This window comes from Chenopodium album, chromosome 6 (assembly GCF_948465745.1).
Source record: "Chenopodium album chromosome 6, dcCheAlbu1.1, whole genome shotgun sequence".
NCBI lineage: Eukaryota > Viridiplantae > Streptophyta > Magnoliopsida > Caryophyllales > Amaranthaceae > Chenopodium > Chenopodium album.
The window spans coordinates 78,254,821-78,272,801 of record NC_137839.1 but is presented as its reverse complement, the minus strand read 5'-3'; the positions used below and the strand labels follow the sequence as shown (position 1 = coordinate 78,272,801).

Genomic DNA, 17,981 nt, shown 5'->3' with positions numbered 1-17,981 from the left:
ATCCTAGAGTCATATAATGTCGTTTGGAACCATATATTATCATTATATGGTTTCATAAATGTCCATGGTGGCCTTGAGTTTATGAAATCGGTGCAAGTTGTGAAAGGGTAAATTGACAGATTAAAGGCATATTGGATGGTTTTACCCACCCAAATAGTCTCCTGAGGTGTATTAGTGTACGTGGAAAGCATCTCGGCAAAATATGTTTTTAGGTCCAAAGAAGTGAAATATTGTCCAAAATTGAAGGTTATAATACACGATTTCATGTAATTTTTTGACATTTTTTCAAAAAATGAACTGAATGTGTGGGATGACTCTTGGTGTCATATAAGGTGATTTGAGATCATAAGACACCTATAATTCTATAAACATGTCTATAAAGTACTAAGAATGAGTTTTGTTTCCATTTTGATGATGGGAGAATTTTGAAATATAAAGATGTCATGAAATAGTGATTTGACAATAGTGATGTCATAAGAATGTAACTATAGGTAATTCTACTAGTATTACCACCATTCTCGATCCAAAACAACCAAACCTTGAAAACGCGTAATAAGGGTAATATGGGATGTACCAAAGTGTCAAAAACCCATCCTCTCATCATTCCGAACCTTTTCCCCATCTTCTAAGAGTGTTTCGGCAACTTTCCCCATTTTTCCAATTATTGTCTTTTTCCCGTTTTTTCCATTCCCAGGGCCCACAAATTTTATACAAAACTCGTAGATATTGGGATTGCTCAAGTGGTGAGAGCTTTCCTCCCGGTTCCAATAGATCCTGAGATCGATTCTCACCCGCTCTTGTGGCTCTTTAAACACACAAAAAAAAAAGTATACAAAAACTCGTTTAAGTTTCACACTTTGATTCAATGACATCAATTTATTTATAGATTTTTGCAACATTTACTTATTAACACACGTCTTTCATGAATTAAATTATGATCTTTGCTTGATGTGTTATGTGTGTTGTGGCTTGGACATGACTAAATTTGGTTTATGTGCCATTGTGCCCACTAACTATCATGCCAAAATATTCAAAAGGGTGGCTTAGAACCGACCTAAGTCCACATATTGACATATACAATGCTATTTATGCATACACTACAATTAAAAAGTATGGCCCAAAACTAACCACAACTCGACAAGACGACAAGCAAAATAATACACATACCATTCTACGAGCCAACCCAACCAAGTGTCATCCTTACACGGTTACGTTCACAATCGAATTGGATCATTCACTCAATCAACACCAAGCATGAAGCTAAGAGCCTAAGACTCACCCACCCACTTGAACAAGAAATCCTACAAAGTGACTATTGTCCAAAGTGGGAGAAATGAAAAGAAAGCCAAAATGACCCAAATTCTAAACCTTAGCCTTCTTCCCAGCAAAACCCCAGCTTTATCTTCTCTAATTTCCTCATCTCGCCATCAAAATTTTGCTGCTTTGAGTCTTCAATTACGCTGTAATGGCAGATTTTCTTGCCTTTTCTCAGATAATCGAAAGCAGGTAAACTATATTTTCTTCCCTTTTTTTTGCTGTTGATTTTGTGTTGTTTTGAGATATTATTGTCTGGGCAAGTTGTTGAATCTATATGCTATGCTGAAAATAATTGTTATACCTTGATATTCTCAATATAGTGGTTGTAATTTGAAATGGGATTTTGCTATACCTTAATATAATGATAGAATTTGGCTGATTTTCTTGCAATTGGATTTTGGGGTCAAGAATTTTTCTGAATTTTCTGGGAGATAATTACGAAGTACAGTATGTGTTTTCCTAAGATATCTAAGAGTTAGTTAGTACATATTTATATGATTTTTCTCTATGATGCTTAATCGATAATATTATGATATTGACTTAACTTGCAGTAGCATATAGTGAATTTGCAAGCTCTTCTAATCAATGTCTATAGAAACCCTACTTAATAGATTGATGTAAATACATAATTACTGCCTGGTTGAAATGGTGTGGCCGAAAGGTGAAAACTTGTTTTTGTCTAAGGTTGTAACTGCCTTTGTCCTGTGTACTTATATTGTGATAGCTACTGTAACTGTGTGCAAATGAAGGGATGCTGTAAGCCTGTGTGAATAGATGACTTGTTTAAGGGAGGTAGTTTGATTGGAATCTCCCTCATGAATATCCGTGGTTCACTCGAGTATGCATTTTTCATGATCGAATTTCAATTTGGCTCAACTATAGGTGTGTGTATGAGTGAAAATTAATTAACAAAAAGATATATATATATATTTGGTAGTGGAAGTGGGAGAGTTTGGATGAAATTACACACCAGCTCTTTATTGGTACCTTAATATATAACCTATCCAACTAGCTGGCATTGATGACCATCACAGAAGTGTAGCCTTTATTCATTACTATATATACTTTGGATACCAAAGAACTGGACTTGGTGGCTGAATTCCTCCAAGCTAATGCTTTTTTTTTAATAGTATCCTCTTCCCTTTCTTCCCCTCCTAGGAAACAAAACTGGATCAGTACTTAGAAGCTCTTAAACTGATGAGTCCTAGAGCCTAGTCTGTAGATGTGCAGCATACTGTGAAAACTTCCATTGATGTGGTCCCATGTGGAACAAGAAAAGCATGGAGAAAATCCCTCAATAGGCTTTAGCGACAGTAGTTAATTTTCTTACTATCCATAATAAATTTAAGGCAGTGTCAAAGTGTATTTCACACGGAAACATTGCCCCAAATTTCCTCCAGGGCTCTAACCTACATTAGGTGTTGCCATATTGGGTTGAATCGCAATTGCAACAAGAAGCATCAAGAATTATTTGTTATTGTTAGAATTGACCCTCAATTAAGATTTGATATGTTGCTTGGTAACTTCTAAGGAAAAAACCTTTTCAGAATGAATTATAGTAAATATATGGAGGCTTTCTAAAAGTGACTTGTTTCAGAATTCTCAGGCATGTGTCTCATTATTGATTCATCATGATTATATCTTTATATGTTCAGATTGTTCATGTTCTTTTTATTTGTAGTTTTTGACACTCCGCTATGGGCTGTCTACTACTTCGTATTACTCGTGTATATACATGTATAAGATATACTGCTATCTACGTACAAAGTAGCAGTTAGTTGATCTCATTGTTGTTGCTTGAGCTCATTTTCTCTACATATGAGAAGTATACTAATAAGCTTATCCAAAATCACCATGGGCTAAGGTTGTGAGTTGTCCGATTGGATAGGTTAAAAAAATAGGCATAATTTGTTATTTAGTTTCCTGATTAGATGATAGCTTCCCTCCTTTATGTGTACTTGTTTTTTCCGCTGATAATGTATTCTATTTTCGTATGGAACTTTCTAGGGTGATCTTACAGTAGAGTACTGTCCTTTCATGGCAAAACATCTTTTGGCATATGCTTTTGGAGGATCGATCCAATTATTGCATCTATCAAATTTTACATTTTTATGCCTATCAAGATTCGAGTGCCATACCCTGCATCTTTTGAATATTTGTGATTGTGTATGCAGGCAATCTAATAGCATTGACTTGGCTTTTTGCAGGAGCAAGCTAGGAAAGCATTAGAAAGTGCACTTGGTGGAAACAAGGAGAAATTTGAAAAATGGGACCAAGAAATTAAGAAGAGAGAAGAAGTTGGCGGAGGAGGAGGTAATGCTGGTGGTGGAGGGTGGTTTGGATGGGGTGGGCGATTTGGCTGGTCTAATGATGATAACTTTTGGCAAGAAGCACAACAAGCTTGTCTTGCTATATTGGGTCTTCTTGTTTTGGTATAAAAATTTATTTTTCCTTGAGTACAGTTCAACCATCTCTCCTCGTGTTCTTTCTTTCTTATGTTTTTCCACCTTTGTGGACTGCATTGTACAGTACCTTGTAGCTGCCAAAGGAGACCTGCTGCTGGCTGTAATCATCAATCCCCTTCTGTTTGCCTTGCGAAGTACAAAAAACGGCTTCACTTACGTTACATCAATGATAACTGGAAGATCATTTACGGGCAATGATGCACAGTTTGAAGAAATGAAACTGGAGGCAGCCCAAAGTAGTGCTAAAGAAAGAATTACGAAGAAATGGGGATCTGATTAACAATTCTAACTTTCAATGGGAGAGCAAGTAGATGTCTAGAGCCATTTCGGTGCGTAATCTTGCTTGGCATGAAGTGTCTGTAACTCTGTATTGCATATATGCATGACATTTTTGGTTATAGCCCTTATAGGATATTTTGGTCCCTTCATTTTATTGAAACTCTATGTATTCATTGTGCTCGAGTCATAAGAATTGATTTTCCTACTCTAAAATTTAATTTTGGCATGCTCTTGTGAGAATGTTAAACTAGTCGTAGACCAAGTTTTTTTTTTTTTTTTTTTTTTTTTTTCGATCAGGATAGAGAGTCGTGATTGATATAAGATTATATTTCCTTTTAGGTACAACAAGAGAAATAAAAAAGTATGTAGTTATACTACTATTTTCCTTTCACAAATAATCATAATGATCTGTATGTAGTTAGTTGTGCATTGATTAGGTCTGTGGGGTTCTCTTAATTGTTCATGGGGGAATAAAGGCTTGTTTGCCGTACATACCGCTCACTTGAGGGGATATGCCACCTACCTCCGGTTATCTTGTTATTAATCATTGCAAATTATTAAGTCAACCATTAAGCTTAATGAGCTGCAACAACAGAACTACAAATTCTTGTATAAGACGGGTGTATACCAATAATGACTGTCAAAGTGTTTAGTCATTTAACACGAAGCACCAAAATAAAACTAGTTCAGAGATAAATTATTCCTCCTCTTAATTTAACCTTTATTCTAGGCAATCTTTGTAACAGTATTGTTAGACTGTTGATTATAAGGAGCAATGATAGGTTGATCTCCGATATTAGTAAAAATCATACCTTTATATGTTCGACATATCTCACTATCTTAGAGCGTTTTAAATTTTTCGAATTAGGAAAAGATTACATCACATAGTACATTAAAATTGGAAACCTTGAAGATTTGATCATAAATCTAATTAGAAGAATTGAAGATTAGGAGTAACATGTAAAGTGAATAGAGTAGTTAAGATTTAAAAAAAAGAAATTGTCCTGCTTTAAAAGTGGCCTGCATGATCTTCTCCTGCACTATCTTCTCTCATATTTATTCCTGAATTTCGGATCACCACATGACTAATTCCAACCTTTTTTGCACTTTCTAACTTTCTCTCTCCTCTGTTTTCATTCCTTTCTTGGTGTCTCTACTTTCCCCTAGGCTTATCCTTCTTGGGTTTTTCTCCATTTTTGTTATTTTGCAATTTGCTGCATCTTTTTCTAGGATTCTTTGACCTTGGTCACACTCTTTGTGTGTTTATTTAATATTACCATTAAAAACCCAAGTAAAATATGTTTAAAAAGTATTTACTTTGATTTAGATTTGGTGATTTTTTTGCTCCCTTATTTGTCACACATACCCTTCATTTTATTGGGTTCCTTTCAATTGTAGGGGTTGGTTGGGGAAGCCTTAAAATTCAAAAAAAGTTTGTTTCTTTTTCTTTAAAGGTTTTCTCTTGTATTTAAATCTGGTTTTCTGAGAATTTGGTGGTTTGGAAACTCTAAAATCATGGGTTTTGATGAAAATAAGCAAGAAATTTCTGGTGATTCAACTGATGTTCTGAATGTCAAAGAAAAGGAAGAGGGTGTTAGTGTTAATGAGCCTAACAAGGAGAAACTAACTAGGAAATTAAGTGAAGATTCTGTTCTTACTATTGAGGATGATGAAGATGATGATGATGCAGAGAGTAAGATTGATTTGGGTCCACAATGCTCATTGAAAGACCAGTTGGAGAAAGACAAGGTTTTTCCTGTTTTCTGTTTAGTCTTTCCTAAGGCCCGTCGGAATTAGTTGTCACGTTGATAGTGTAATCTAAACTCGTATCACGACAATTAATTCTGACGGAGGTAGTAGCAACAAAGTTTTATTGTTTGTGTGCTTATTTTGTATCTGTCTTGTGCTCATGGCTTTAGGATGATGAAAGTTTGAGGAAATGGAAGGAGCAACTTCTTGGCAGTGTGGACATTAATGCAATTGGAGGTAATGATTTTACCTTTTATATGTGTGTTTCATATATGACTATATGAGTTTCTAGATTGTTATATTATAGTTAAACCTTAGTTAATTATATACAAAAAAAACTTTAGTTTGGGATCTATGTATGATAATTTGTTGATTCAACTTTTTCACATTTTGCCACTCGCAATCATGTTCTTCCACTACGTTACTCGAATTCTTCATTATTCCCTTGTATATCGCGTTACTAGGGTAATTGCACATGCTCATGAGTCATGATCTTTGGAACCTTCAAAATCCTAAAGAGTTGTAGAACATGGGTCTATCTAAAACATGAACACCTACTAGAGTTCATTTATGTTGAAACTTGAACATATACATTGATACAATTTCAATGTGAGAATAGTTCCATAATATTGATTTAAGGTAAATTTTGTTGGAGAAATACGTTGTACAACAATAATCTGTTGAAAATAAGCTGCTTAATTAGTTTTTTGGTTGTAAGCTCTGCCTTTAGTTATAATCATAATTTTATACTGCTGATTTTGTAGCTGTAGCCTTTATAGGAGTACGATGTACTATATTCCCGCGTACTTTAAGCCTAATAATCTGTTTTTTTCAGTATAATCCATAAGGACGAGTTAGGTTTTCTTTCCATGTCAAAAGAAAAGGGAATATGTAGTTGGAAGTTTACTATTTTTCTTTAGTAGAAACTGGCTGTTTTTCTTACATACTGCTCCATCTGATTTCTTGAGGATCATTTAATAATGCAGAAACTCTTGACCCAGAGGTAAAAATTTTGAGCCTCGCGATAAAATCTCCTGGTAGAGATGATATTTTGCTTCAGATTCCAGAAAATGGAAAGGTGAAGGGCAACTGGTTTACATTGAAAGAAGGTAGCCGCTACATCCTCCAGTTTGCTTTTCAGGTCAACCATAACATAGTTTCAGGCCTCAAGTACACCAATGCTGTTTGGAAAACTGGAGTTAAAGGTAGATACATTAACTTATTGGTATTTTTAGTGGATGAACTGGATTCTTTGGTCCTTTTTACCTGAAACTGTGCTATTTTTCAACAGTTGATAGCACGAAAGAAATGCTCGGAACATTTAGCCCTCAAGCAGAACCATATAAGCATGAAATGCCAGAGGAGACCACCCCATCAGGAATTTTTGCTAGAGGATCATATACAGCTAGGACAAGGGTGAGTATCAAACATCCACCTCTTAGGCTGTTATTTAACTACATTACTTAATACGCGTATTGTAGAATCATCAGTAGGCTGAGTTGGTTAGAGATTAGAGGATGGCCAATGTGACAGTGATTGTACTTGGTTAAATACATAATACAATATTTAAACTTGGTTATTAGATTCATTTTAAGCCAAAATCTTTACCATGAATCCATGATAAATAGCATAGAAGTCTATGAAGTAGAAAGGATTCCCAATGTCTTGACTCTCTCGAGTGACCATTAGAAACTTTACCAGCTAATCAGTAAACAATTACTACTTATATCTATCCATCAACTTTTCTTTGAATCTTTTTACTAGCCTTAACCTAAGTGCCCTCAAGCAATGTTAACATAGCTTTGGAACAGAGGGTATACATGATTTGGCCAATTTGATGTTGCCTCGTTCATGGAAACGCCTTGGTAATTCATTTCCAGTCATCAACCTAAATGGAAATTTCCTTCCGTCTTTTTTGTGAGGGTAAGATAGGGAGTAATGGTCATTTTTTGTCACAATCAGGTTATGGGTACACCATACCTAATTGCATATCTTATATTAGGCCAAAAAAATGTTGTGAAACAATTGAATTCATGTGTTAATTCAAATATGCAGTTGCTATTCTTTTTTGTCAGACCACATCTGCAACCTGGAACCTGTATTAAACTGACGGACCATGGAATTTAGTTTTGGCTGACATTTTCTTCAATAGCATGCAAAAGTGTCATAGTTGTCAATTATTGTAGTTACTCTTATGTTTTCATTTCAAATTTCAAAAATGCCATACCATACTGATCTTGCACTTGTTCAAAAAATCTTGAGCATGAGTTTATGATCATTTAAATATTTTATTTCATTTTCTTGACAGTTTGTTGATGATGACAACAAATGCTATTTGGAGATCAACTACACATTTGACATCCGAAAGGATTGGTAAAACCCTGAGCTAAACATCTATGTTTCGTGGTGACACTGCCCATTGGTTCTTGCTGGTTGGCGATCTTCAAATCTTTCGAGTATGTTACTCAATCAGTTGGAAAGAAGAGATCAACTAAAAGGCAGCTTTAAATCAACAACCTTTCCTGATCACTTGACCTAGACTTTGCTCCACTTTTAATTTCTTTTTTCTCCAGCAATGTCTCCATGTGTGGAACTTACAGTGTAAAGGTTCACATTGTGTTGAAAATGTTAGTTAAACTGTCAATAAGACATTTCTGTTGTTTTGGGAGCATTTTTAATAACTATATGTTGAGAAACTCTTAGTAAATCGTTAGAAGGTCTGAAAAGTTTCGTCTTACATATTTTAACTCGAAACTACCCTTCTATGCAGTCTGAACAATCCCGGATTCCTGTAATTCTGATCCATGTATGATATTTCTAGTCTACTTAAAGTTATCAGCCTCAGAATTGTTTGAGCATTGCTTTACTATGTCTGTACCAAGGGCTGTTATATAAGCTACTTAAAGCAATTCAGCAAATGTGCACTTATGCTAACTTTTCTTTTCAGAATTCTTATGTTTGTCTATTTTTTGTTGCTTATCATTGGTGCCTCTTTTTGCTGTTGGTCGTTATAACTACCATGTCTTCCAAACATTTTTCAAAAGGGTGCCCTATTCTAATAATGTCATGGAATCCTATGCATTATTCTAACAAGCACAGTATAAAGCTAAGCTTTGGCATGTAGGAATTGCTCTCCATATTCCACATGTATAAGTCAATTTTTATAATGGGCATGGCATATTGTATTGGAAGGGACCAAGAGTAATAGGTGTAAGTGTGTAACACATTCTGTGGATCAAAAGTCCATTTTCTGAAGTATGAAGTATGTTATTATGGGACGTGATGAGGTTTTCTTTAACCATATATAAATCTGATTGAGGAATCAAATACTTTATTCGTATAGTGTATTCCACCATTATTTGAATTTAAATATTAATTGGATTTTTTTTTTGAAAAGGTAAGATACACGTAGAAAATGAAGAAAAGAAACTAAGAAAATTTACTACCGATATAAGGGTCGATAATTTAGAGATAATTGTAAGAATGCATGAAGTAAGATGGAACTATGGTAAAAAAATCATTCGATCTATGAAGCTTCTTGTAATACATTATCTAAAAGGATCCAATAGAGAAAAGGGACAAAAATATTAAATCGTGAATCATCAAGAATTTATTTCTTCTATGACAAATTTGATTAGGAGATCAAATAGCAAAAATTACTTACCCCGTTTTTCTATTTCACAAGGCAGCCAAGAGAATTAACAGCTCGACTTGGACACTATTGCCAATAAAAATGAATATTCTTAGTAGCAAATCATATACATAGTTTAATTAATTTATTCATGTCTCGATTACATCAGATATTGAATATTTTTTAATCATAGATTAAACTCGCACAATCAAACAATTAAAATCCTTTCAACCACAAACATTTTTTATTTCACGATTGACCGCCTTTCCCGATTAATCTTTTATGGACTATGGTCTATGGACCGTCTTTTCGAGGCTTAAGAGCACTATAAACCCTTGGGTTATGACCCTATGGATTGGACCATAGCCAAAAACATAATTTGGGTTAAAGGAGATTGGATAACTATAATTAGCAATCCAAATTTCATTATTTTTGGGCTATTATCTTCTACTTCGTATTTGGGTGACCTTCAAGTTTTATTCGGTCAGTCTAAATTCTTCGTGTATTGGAATCCAAATCAAAGTTCAATCGAAAACTTCCTCTCAATTTCAAAGGTATTTTCCAGAATTTCGAAGCTCTAGTAAAATTATTACAGTATAATTTTTAATTTTGCCCTCATTTGAAATTTTGAAGTATTTTCTGTAATTTCCAATAATTTTTGTATTTTTATATAAAGATCCTGTTGATTAACTGTTAAACGCTTTTCTTTCTGGAACTTTAATTTGATAATTTGTTTATCTTTAGCTGAAATTTTCTGGGTTTATTCAATATTTTTACTTTGTATTCTTCTAATGTGGAAAATTAGGGTTATAAGAAGCTAATTTCGGGTGTATAAATTGCACATTTAGGTTTGAAGATTGCCCAAATTATCGTTGATTTGAGAACCCAGTATTGAGAATTAACAATGGGAAGTAAGAGAGAAAGAGAAGAGGTGAAGGATAGTGAGGTAAAGAGGCAGAAGATGGAAGAAGAAGAAGAAGATGTGGGGTCGCCGAAAACTCATGCTTTTGAGAACCCACTTCTTCCATTAGCTTCATACGATGATGATGATGAGGAAGAAGAGGAGAGGAGGAGGGATGCGATTCGGAGGCGTGCCGGTGAGGGGAATGGCAAAGAGGAAGCAGGGGTTAATGGTGGTGTGAATGGGGTTGTTGCTGATGATGTTGAGGATGAGGAAGATGAGGAGGATTTAGGTTTTCATCAAGCCAAGCGCAATCGGGCCGTTGAGGTCAGGAGGGATTGCCCTTACCTTGATACTGTTAACAGACAGGTACTCTATTACTTGAATTTGATACAAGTTTTTGTTCATTGTTTGTTTGATATATTTTTGAAGCTTTTTGTATTTGATACTGTTGCTGTTTATTGGAATCTGTAGTAAGGAGTTATAATGTGGTTAGAATGATTCTTGATTGAGGTATTGGGAATTGATTACTTGTAAAATTGTAATTGCATGCTGAATTAGAAGGCGGAGCGAATTTGGAAATATGGCCTCTTTTTGGATTTAGATGCTTCCGTAGGATAATGATGAGCATACATAAGTTTGGGTAGGGAGGGTTTGATTTGGAGATCCACCCTTGGTAATGGGATAGATATCAGGTTGGTCTTGGGAGACACTGGGTGTTCTTCTTTGTTAAATCTCTAGTGTTGTGTAAACTTCTCCAACAAGTGTGCTTTAAAATGGGTCAAAATTTGTGTAGAATTTTGATGTTAGGATGGCTGTGTAATATATAAACATGTACTCTCCATCTATAAGAATTCCCCAGATTTACATTACTCACGTTTACTAATTTGGGATGTCGGTCAAAAGTTTTTCCGAAACTTACTATTGGATTCACTTACTTAACCTTTCGTAAGTACAAAGATGTTCAGAGTGTGAGAATGGCCAACTATTATAAAGGATCTTTTATTGATATTGTGTCATATTTTTTAATCATGAGGAGTTCAAACGATGTGATAATCATTGACAGACGGAGTAGAATGGTTTTAAATGCTGGAATTTGTGCTGCTGAATTATTGATAGTGGAAGAGGGAGCTAGCCCTTTGGTGCGAACCTTTTAAAGAACTTAGTTATAGTTTTATACCTTCATCTGTTGGGGTTGTTCACTGGATGATGTAAAAACATCTGTTCGTCAAACAGTTTGTGTTGAGTTATTGTGATCATTTATAGATATGTAGTCTGTAAACCTATTTTAACACTAAAGAAAATCGGAAATTAATTTTTGATATTTTAATTTAAAGTACTTTTCGGTTAATCATTATTATATGGGATTCTGATTTAGTGCATTGCTTCCTTGCAGGCTTTAGATTTTGATTTCGAAAAATTTTGCTCAATCTCGTTAACGAACTTGAATGTATATGCATGTCTGGTGTGTGGTAAGTATTACCAAGGAAGAGGCCCCAAGTCTCATGCATATACTCATAGCCTGGAGGCAGGACATCATATCTTCATAAATTTGAAGACTGAGAAGGTTTTTTGCCTACCTGATGGATATGAGATTAATGATCCATCTTTAGACGACATCCGTCATGTTCTAAACCCCAGGTTTGTTTCCATTTTTTCCTTCTATGCATATATTTACATCAATATATGCTGTATGCTTAAACCTTTATGCTGCTACCTGTTATGGTTTCATGTCTTTAATTTTTAGAGTTAAGCTTACCTCAAAGGTGTGATGTAAAGAAGATAACAACTTTTTGGCTGATCTTTCTGGTATTCAGGTTTGCCAGGGAACAAGTTGAACAGCTAGATAGAAGCAAGCTGTGGGCAAGAGCTCTTGATGGCTCTGATTACCTGCCTGGATTGGTACGCTTCCGTGACTTACTAAAAAAACCTTTGCCTTGTTCTTCATCTAAGTGGAAATATTATAATTCGTCGTGCTGCTTTACAGCAGATTGGATGACCATTTGAAATTATTCTGTTTTCAGGTAGGACTCAATAACATCAAGGAAACCGATTTTGTTAATGTTACAATTCAAGCGCTTATGCGTGTTACGCCCTTGAGGAACTTCTTCCTGATTCCAGAGAACTACCAGCACTCTAGATCTCCCCTGGTTCATCGTTTTGGGGAGCTTACTCGTAAAATCTGGCATGCAAGAAATTTCAAGGGACAGGTATAAACAAGGTTATGTTTGACTTCAGTTGCAAATTTAAATATTTCACCAGTCTATATAGTGTTAAATTTGATTTAATCATTACAGGTGAGTCCCCATGAATTTTTGCAAGCTGTGATGAAAGCAAGTAACAAAAAGTTTCGAATAGGTGCACAATCTGACCCACTTGATTTCGTGACTTGGCTCCTTAATACCCTCCACAAAGATCTCAAAAAAAGCTCAAAGAAAAACACAAGTATCATCCATCAGTGCTTCCAGGTAATGTCTCCATCTATGTAAATATTTGGTATCGTTACATGTAAGTATTTGTGTCTCATTGAAATTGATTAGCACTGCAGGGAGAACTGGAAGTTGTGAAAGAAATGCAGAGTAAAGGTACTGAGAGAAGAGAAGGTGGCGACGATCAAAATGGTGGATCTGAAAACCCTAATGTTGTCAGAGAAACTTCCAAAATGCCATTTCTAATGCTTAGCCTTGATTTGCCGCCTCCGCCTCTTTTTAAAGATGTTATGGAGAAAAATATTATCCCTCAGGTACTTGATATTTGGTTGCTCTTTCATTTTCAGATTGCTGAGTGTTTTTGTACTCTGAGTTTATCATTTTATTCACACTTAAGGTACTGCAGCTGTATTTAGGTTTTGGGAAACTGGGAGTGAATGGTATCTGCATGTTGCAATGAGTATAATTTCAAATATTTGCCTGCCTCTGAACATAGTATGTTAGGACCTGTAGTTTCAATTGTTTCGCATTGTTGTGTAGAAACCATTCATATCATAAGGACATTGCTTTCCTTAAAAGTGTTTAAGTAGCCATACATCATTTCTTGCTGTTAGCTGAAAAAGGAACCTCATTATGGAGGTACGATGTTGCATCAATGCCATTACTTGCCTGTATAAAATGTTACTAGTCTCTGCCAATTTTCTTATGTATTCCTTAGATTGTGTCCTTTGATTCTTCTGGGGCTGTTAATCTGTTATCGCAGCAGCTACAAAAGAGAGAAAACATTTGATGTAAGGCAATGAAGAATACATTTGTTTTCCAATGACTTTTCCTTTTCTGTTAATCCTTTTGCTTGCTGGTGACAAAATCTGGAGTCTTGGTTGAATTCGAAGGGCTTTTAGCCCTTTGGCAGTTTTGCCGGTGAGTCACCTTTAGTCCTCTACCAATGCCAAGAGACGATAACGAGAGGCAGATAGAGAAGAATCATAATACAGATTAGAGAGAAAAGGAGAGGACGCAGAGGAGTCAAGATTACAGATGATAGAGATGAAGAAATGTGTTTAGTGAAATTGTGAAACAAAACACATTCCCTTAAACCACTTGTAAATTTTTTTCTCTTTTCCACTTTTGGCTTCATTTTCTATTATAGAGGAAAAAAAATGGAAAACAACAAACCTACAACAATGCCAAACACCCCCCTGAGGCCCTGAGGTTTCTGGGAGAGAATTTTCTGGTTAGATGTCTCTGCAATAGTCACACCTCTTAGCATTTGAATATGGTTTCTGGTTATAGAGAATTAAGGTTTTGGTAGCAGTTGAAGCAGCTATGCTTTCCTGTGAAGCTGGCTATATCCTCATTACTGAATTGTATTTAAGCACAGATCACAATTTACAGATAATCTGAATGTACTCGTCAATATTTATATCTTGATTTTTAAAAAATGTAACATTGAAAAATCTGTACAAAGATTTTGAGCGCGTGTTTCATTTTTATTTTTATTTTTTGTTTTGGGGGGGGGGGGGGTTGCTTGTTTTCTAGTTCAGCATCCAGCATGCATGTCTTCTGGCTTCACCATCGATGTTAATTTTTTTTTTTTAATCTTCTTTATTTTCTTGGTAATTTGATGGACTTGGCTTATACATGCTCTTCTTAGGTTCCACTTTTCAACATATTGAAGAAGTTTGATGGTGAGACCATAACAGAAGTTGTGCGTCCTCAAATAGCTAGGATGAGATATCGTGTAACCAAATTGCCACCTTACATCATTATGCACATGCGGCGATTTACGAAAAACAACTTTTTTGTTGAGAAGAATCCCACCCTTGGTAAGTATCGTGCTTCGTGTCATAATTTTTGTGTGCATCAGTGCATGATAGGACTAGTTGTCATTACAAGGTGGGTTTTGGTAATTTCTTCATTGTCCATTTTGTGCTGCTTCAACTTACCTTGTGTTCAACTGAAGCAGTATTTTGTTAACCTTATGCTTCTGCTTTATGTTGGTTGATTAAAAACAAATTTACTTTATTCTGTCTCTTGGTCAGTCTGCTTGGCAAAGTGCACTTGCTTTTTTATTTTTTTATTTTATTTATCTGAATGGTATGTTGACCATATTTAGCTACTAGAAATCTACTATGGATTTATAGTGATCAGATTACGGGACTGATTTCTTTACCTGGGTTTTACTTTATTAGCCCTTATCTTAATTGAACTTATTAGACATAATGAGTGTAAAAATAATTGAGTACAGAGCCTACATCAGCATGTTAATAAGGTTTTTGATGCCCGTGCCCATTTGCAGTGTGATATGTATATGACTCACTAAGTCAGTAGTCATTACCCTAATCTTACTGCACAAATGTTTCTTTGCAGTTAATTTTCCTGTGAAGAACCTCGAGCTGAAGGATTATATCCCTCTGCCCACACCAAATGATGATGAGAAATTGCGTTCAAAATACGATTTAATTGCAAATATTGTTCATGATGGCAAGCCCAGTGAAGGGTCATACAGAGTCTTTGTTCAAAGGAAGTCAGAGGAACAATGGTAATTTATATGAATTAGCGTGGTGCCTCTTTAGTCTTTACTTATACATGCTTTTGCTATATTAGGACAAGTTTATAGTTGTTAAGTGGCATTGTATTGGACATAATTAACACATTGTCTTAATCTCTCACAAGGCATAGGTTTAAGAATTCACCATTATCTTCTTGAAACAAGTTTATATGTTGCGTATTTAATGAAATGAAACATAAAATATAACCAAAGAGTCTGTTAGACAGATATTAGTGTTAAAGATATGTCAAATCTTTTTTATTTTAAGTAATTATATTGTATAAGGTTAGAGAATTATTTTGTACATAAGATCTGTTTTTTAATAGAATTTTATTCAACCAAAAATAAATAATTTGAGGATACACCAGGAGATGACACGTGTTATTGTTGATGTTTAGTATATACGGATTATATTATTAATAACTTTATTGGTTGAGTATGTATAAGTATAACCCTAAACCCAACCTCACAAAAAACGTGTTTGCTTTTTTCTTTGGCCGCCAAATTACTTCAAAGATTGTGTCTTTTTTTATTTGTTTATCTTCCAATAGTGAATATTTTTTCCCCTTTGACAAGGAAATGAAGTAATGTTATAGACAACCTTCCAAATCGTGTTTGCTTTTGGGCGGGTTGTGGGGGGGGGGGCAATTATTGTCCAAATAAAAATTCTGCACTCAAATATATTTTAAAGATTTTCTATTTAGGTTGTGTTTTCTTTACTCGTTGGACCCTAACTTATACTCCAAATGAAGTGATGATATAGACACTGATATTAGCAAAGTCCAAGCATCAACCTTCCAAATCGTGTTTGCTTTTGAGTGGGTGGGGGCAAGCAGTGTCCAAATAAAAATTATGCACTCAATTTTTTTTGAAGATGTTCTATTTAGGAGGGAGGGGGGGGGGGGGGGTGTTGGGAGGCAATTATTGTCCAAATAAAAATTTTGCACTCAAATATATTTTAAAGATTTTCTATTTAGGTTGTGTTTTCTTTACTCGTAGGACCCTAACTTGTACTCCAAATGAAGTGATGATATAGACACTGATATTAGCAAAGTCCAAGCATCAACCTTCCAAATCGTGTTTGCTTTGGAGTGGGTGGGTGGGTGGGGGCAAGCAGTGTCCAAATAAAAATTATGCACTCAATTTTTTTTTTGAAGGTGTTCTATTTAGGGTGTGTTTTCTTTACTTGTTGGACCCTAACTTATACTCCCTCCGTCTCTTATTGTTTGCACTATTTAACCTGTAAAAGGGACTGAGAGTCTAGTTCGATGGAGTATGTTAATCCTCCAGTATTCGACCTTTCTACCTTGTTTCTTGTTTACTCCATAGTATTTTGTTGTATTTTTTATTTTCCTTTCATCAATTGTGCAGTTTAAAATAGTCTCGTGCTTTCTGTATAGTCTCATGCTTTCTGGCTCACTTCAGTGCCTTTTTTGGATATGTGAATACCCCAGGTATGAGGTGCAGGACTTGCATGTATCAGAAACACTACCTCAGATGGTTGCTCTTTCAGAGGCATACATTCAGGTGTATGAGCTACAGCAGCAACATTGAAAGCCTGGTTTTTGTTTTTCTTTTTCCTGTCTGGCTCAGTTTAAAATGTCACCATTAGTGATTTAGTTCTCATGCTTAACAACAGAGTCATCATCGGTCAAACTTGGAAATGTTGCCATCAAATTTGGTGTTTATTCTGGTTGTACAGAGTATGATGATATACTTCCCATCAACTAGTTCCGTATCTACGAAATATACTTTCAGAAATTGGAAAATGGTAGCTGCAACATTTTACAAGGAAAGAAGTTGTATGTAGGCTCTCAAACGATTTTGTATGTAGGTTTTTTTTTTTTTAATCTTCATACAACTGTATGAGCTTTCATAGGAAGAGTTGATTTTGTGTTGCTCTTGCTCATCCTAGAATCCTATATTCAGAATTAAAGCTTTTGGCCCGTGCACCTTCTAATAAAAAAGGAGTGCAATGATGAAGAAAAAAAGAAGTGCGTGAATCGAGATTTTAAAGCTCTTTTACATCGTTCATGTTTATGGGTGTCCATTTTTATTATTTGTCCCTCTATAAAATTTTAAATGCAATGAAAGATTTTTTTTTTTATGTCTCACAAATAATATTTTTTTGTTACAATTAAAAATCAATGGAGATAGTATTATATTTTAACTATGTTTTGAAAACTAAAAAAGACAAAACAAAAGAGAGAAAAAAGAAAAAAAAAAAAAAAAAAAAAAAACAGAGTGCAATAGATGAATAGATCATGGGTGAAAAAGACATACAATAAAATAGTAGCTTCATTTTCTAAAAGTCGACACGTTTTGACTTTATGTAATATTCACATAACTCACTTTGATTTTGTTTTGTGATTTAGTGTTGGATAAATACATAGTCATGTGGAATTTTGTTAAATTTATAAATGTCTATTTTCTAAATATCAAAATTTCATAATTTTACTAGAATACGCAATTAGAGATATTTACATTTACTACATTCTACTTTTCTATTGTGCCTTTATTTTATTACTTGCTTTATTTATTTTACGGAGTACTATTTTTTCTCCTTAGTGGACTCCCAACTGGCTATAGTCATGAGATTTTTTTTTTTTTTCTTTTGCGGCTATATATATATGCACACAGCATACTTACACTAGTTTCT

The 17,981-nt window shown here is 34.8% G+C and overlaps 3 protein-coding genes across 3 annotated transcripts; all 3 read left to right on the top strand.

Moving 5' to 3' along the window:
• The first annotated feature begins 1,287 nt into the window (after nucleotides 1-1,287).
• Nucleotides 1,288-4,437, top strand: LOC145636485 (uncharacterized). The gene is made up of 3 exons (XM_081688059.1): nucleotides 1,288-1,506; nucleotides 3,525-3,749; nucleotides 3,847-4,437. The coding sequence occupies exons 1-3, from the start codon at nucleotides 1,351-1,353 to the stop codon at nucleotides 4,060-4,062; spliced, it is 597 nt and encodes a 198-aa protein (XP_081544185.1). The 5' UTR covers nucleotides 1,288-1,350; the 3' UTR covers nucleotides 4,063-4,437.
• Nucleotides 4,438-5,099: 662 nt separating this feature from the next.
• Nucleotides 5,100-8,549, top strand: LOC145636484 (rho GDP-dissociation inhibitor 1-like). Its single transcript, XM_081688058.1, has 5 exons — nucleotides 5,100-5,810; nucleotides 5,981-6,047; nucleotides 6,797-7,015; nucleotides 7,102-7,226; nucleotides 8,119-8,549. Exons 1-5 carry the CDS (start codon nucleotides 5,577-5,579, stop codon nucleotides 8,185-8,187), a joined length of 714 nt encoding a protein of 237 aa, XP_081544184.1. The 5' UTR covers nucleotides 5,100-5,576; the 3' UTR covers nucleotides 8,188-8,549.
• A 1,221-nt stretch (nucleotides 8,550-9,770) lies between these two features.
• On the top strand, nucleotides 9,771-17,325 carry LOC145636482 (uncharacterized). Its single transcript, XM_081688056.1, has 10 exons — nucleotides 9,771-9,995; nucleotides 10,290-10,711; nucleotides 11,739-11,983; nucleotides 12,160-12,244; nucleotides 12,367-12,552; nucleotides 12,640-12,810; nucleotides 12,891-13,085; nucleotides 14,426-14,597; nucleotides 15,142-15,313; nucleotides 16,777-17,325. Exons 2-10 carry the CDS (start codon nucleotides 10,346-10,348, stop codon nucleotides 16,874-16,876), a joined length of 1,692 nt encoding a protein of 563 aa, XP_081544182.1. The 5' UTR covers nucleotides 9,771-9,995; nucleotides 10,290-10,345; the 3' UTR covers nucleotides 16,877-17,325.
• Nucleotides 17,326-17,981: the final 656 nt, after the last annotated feature.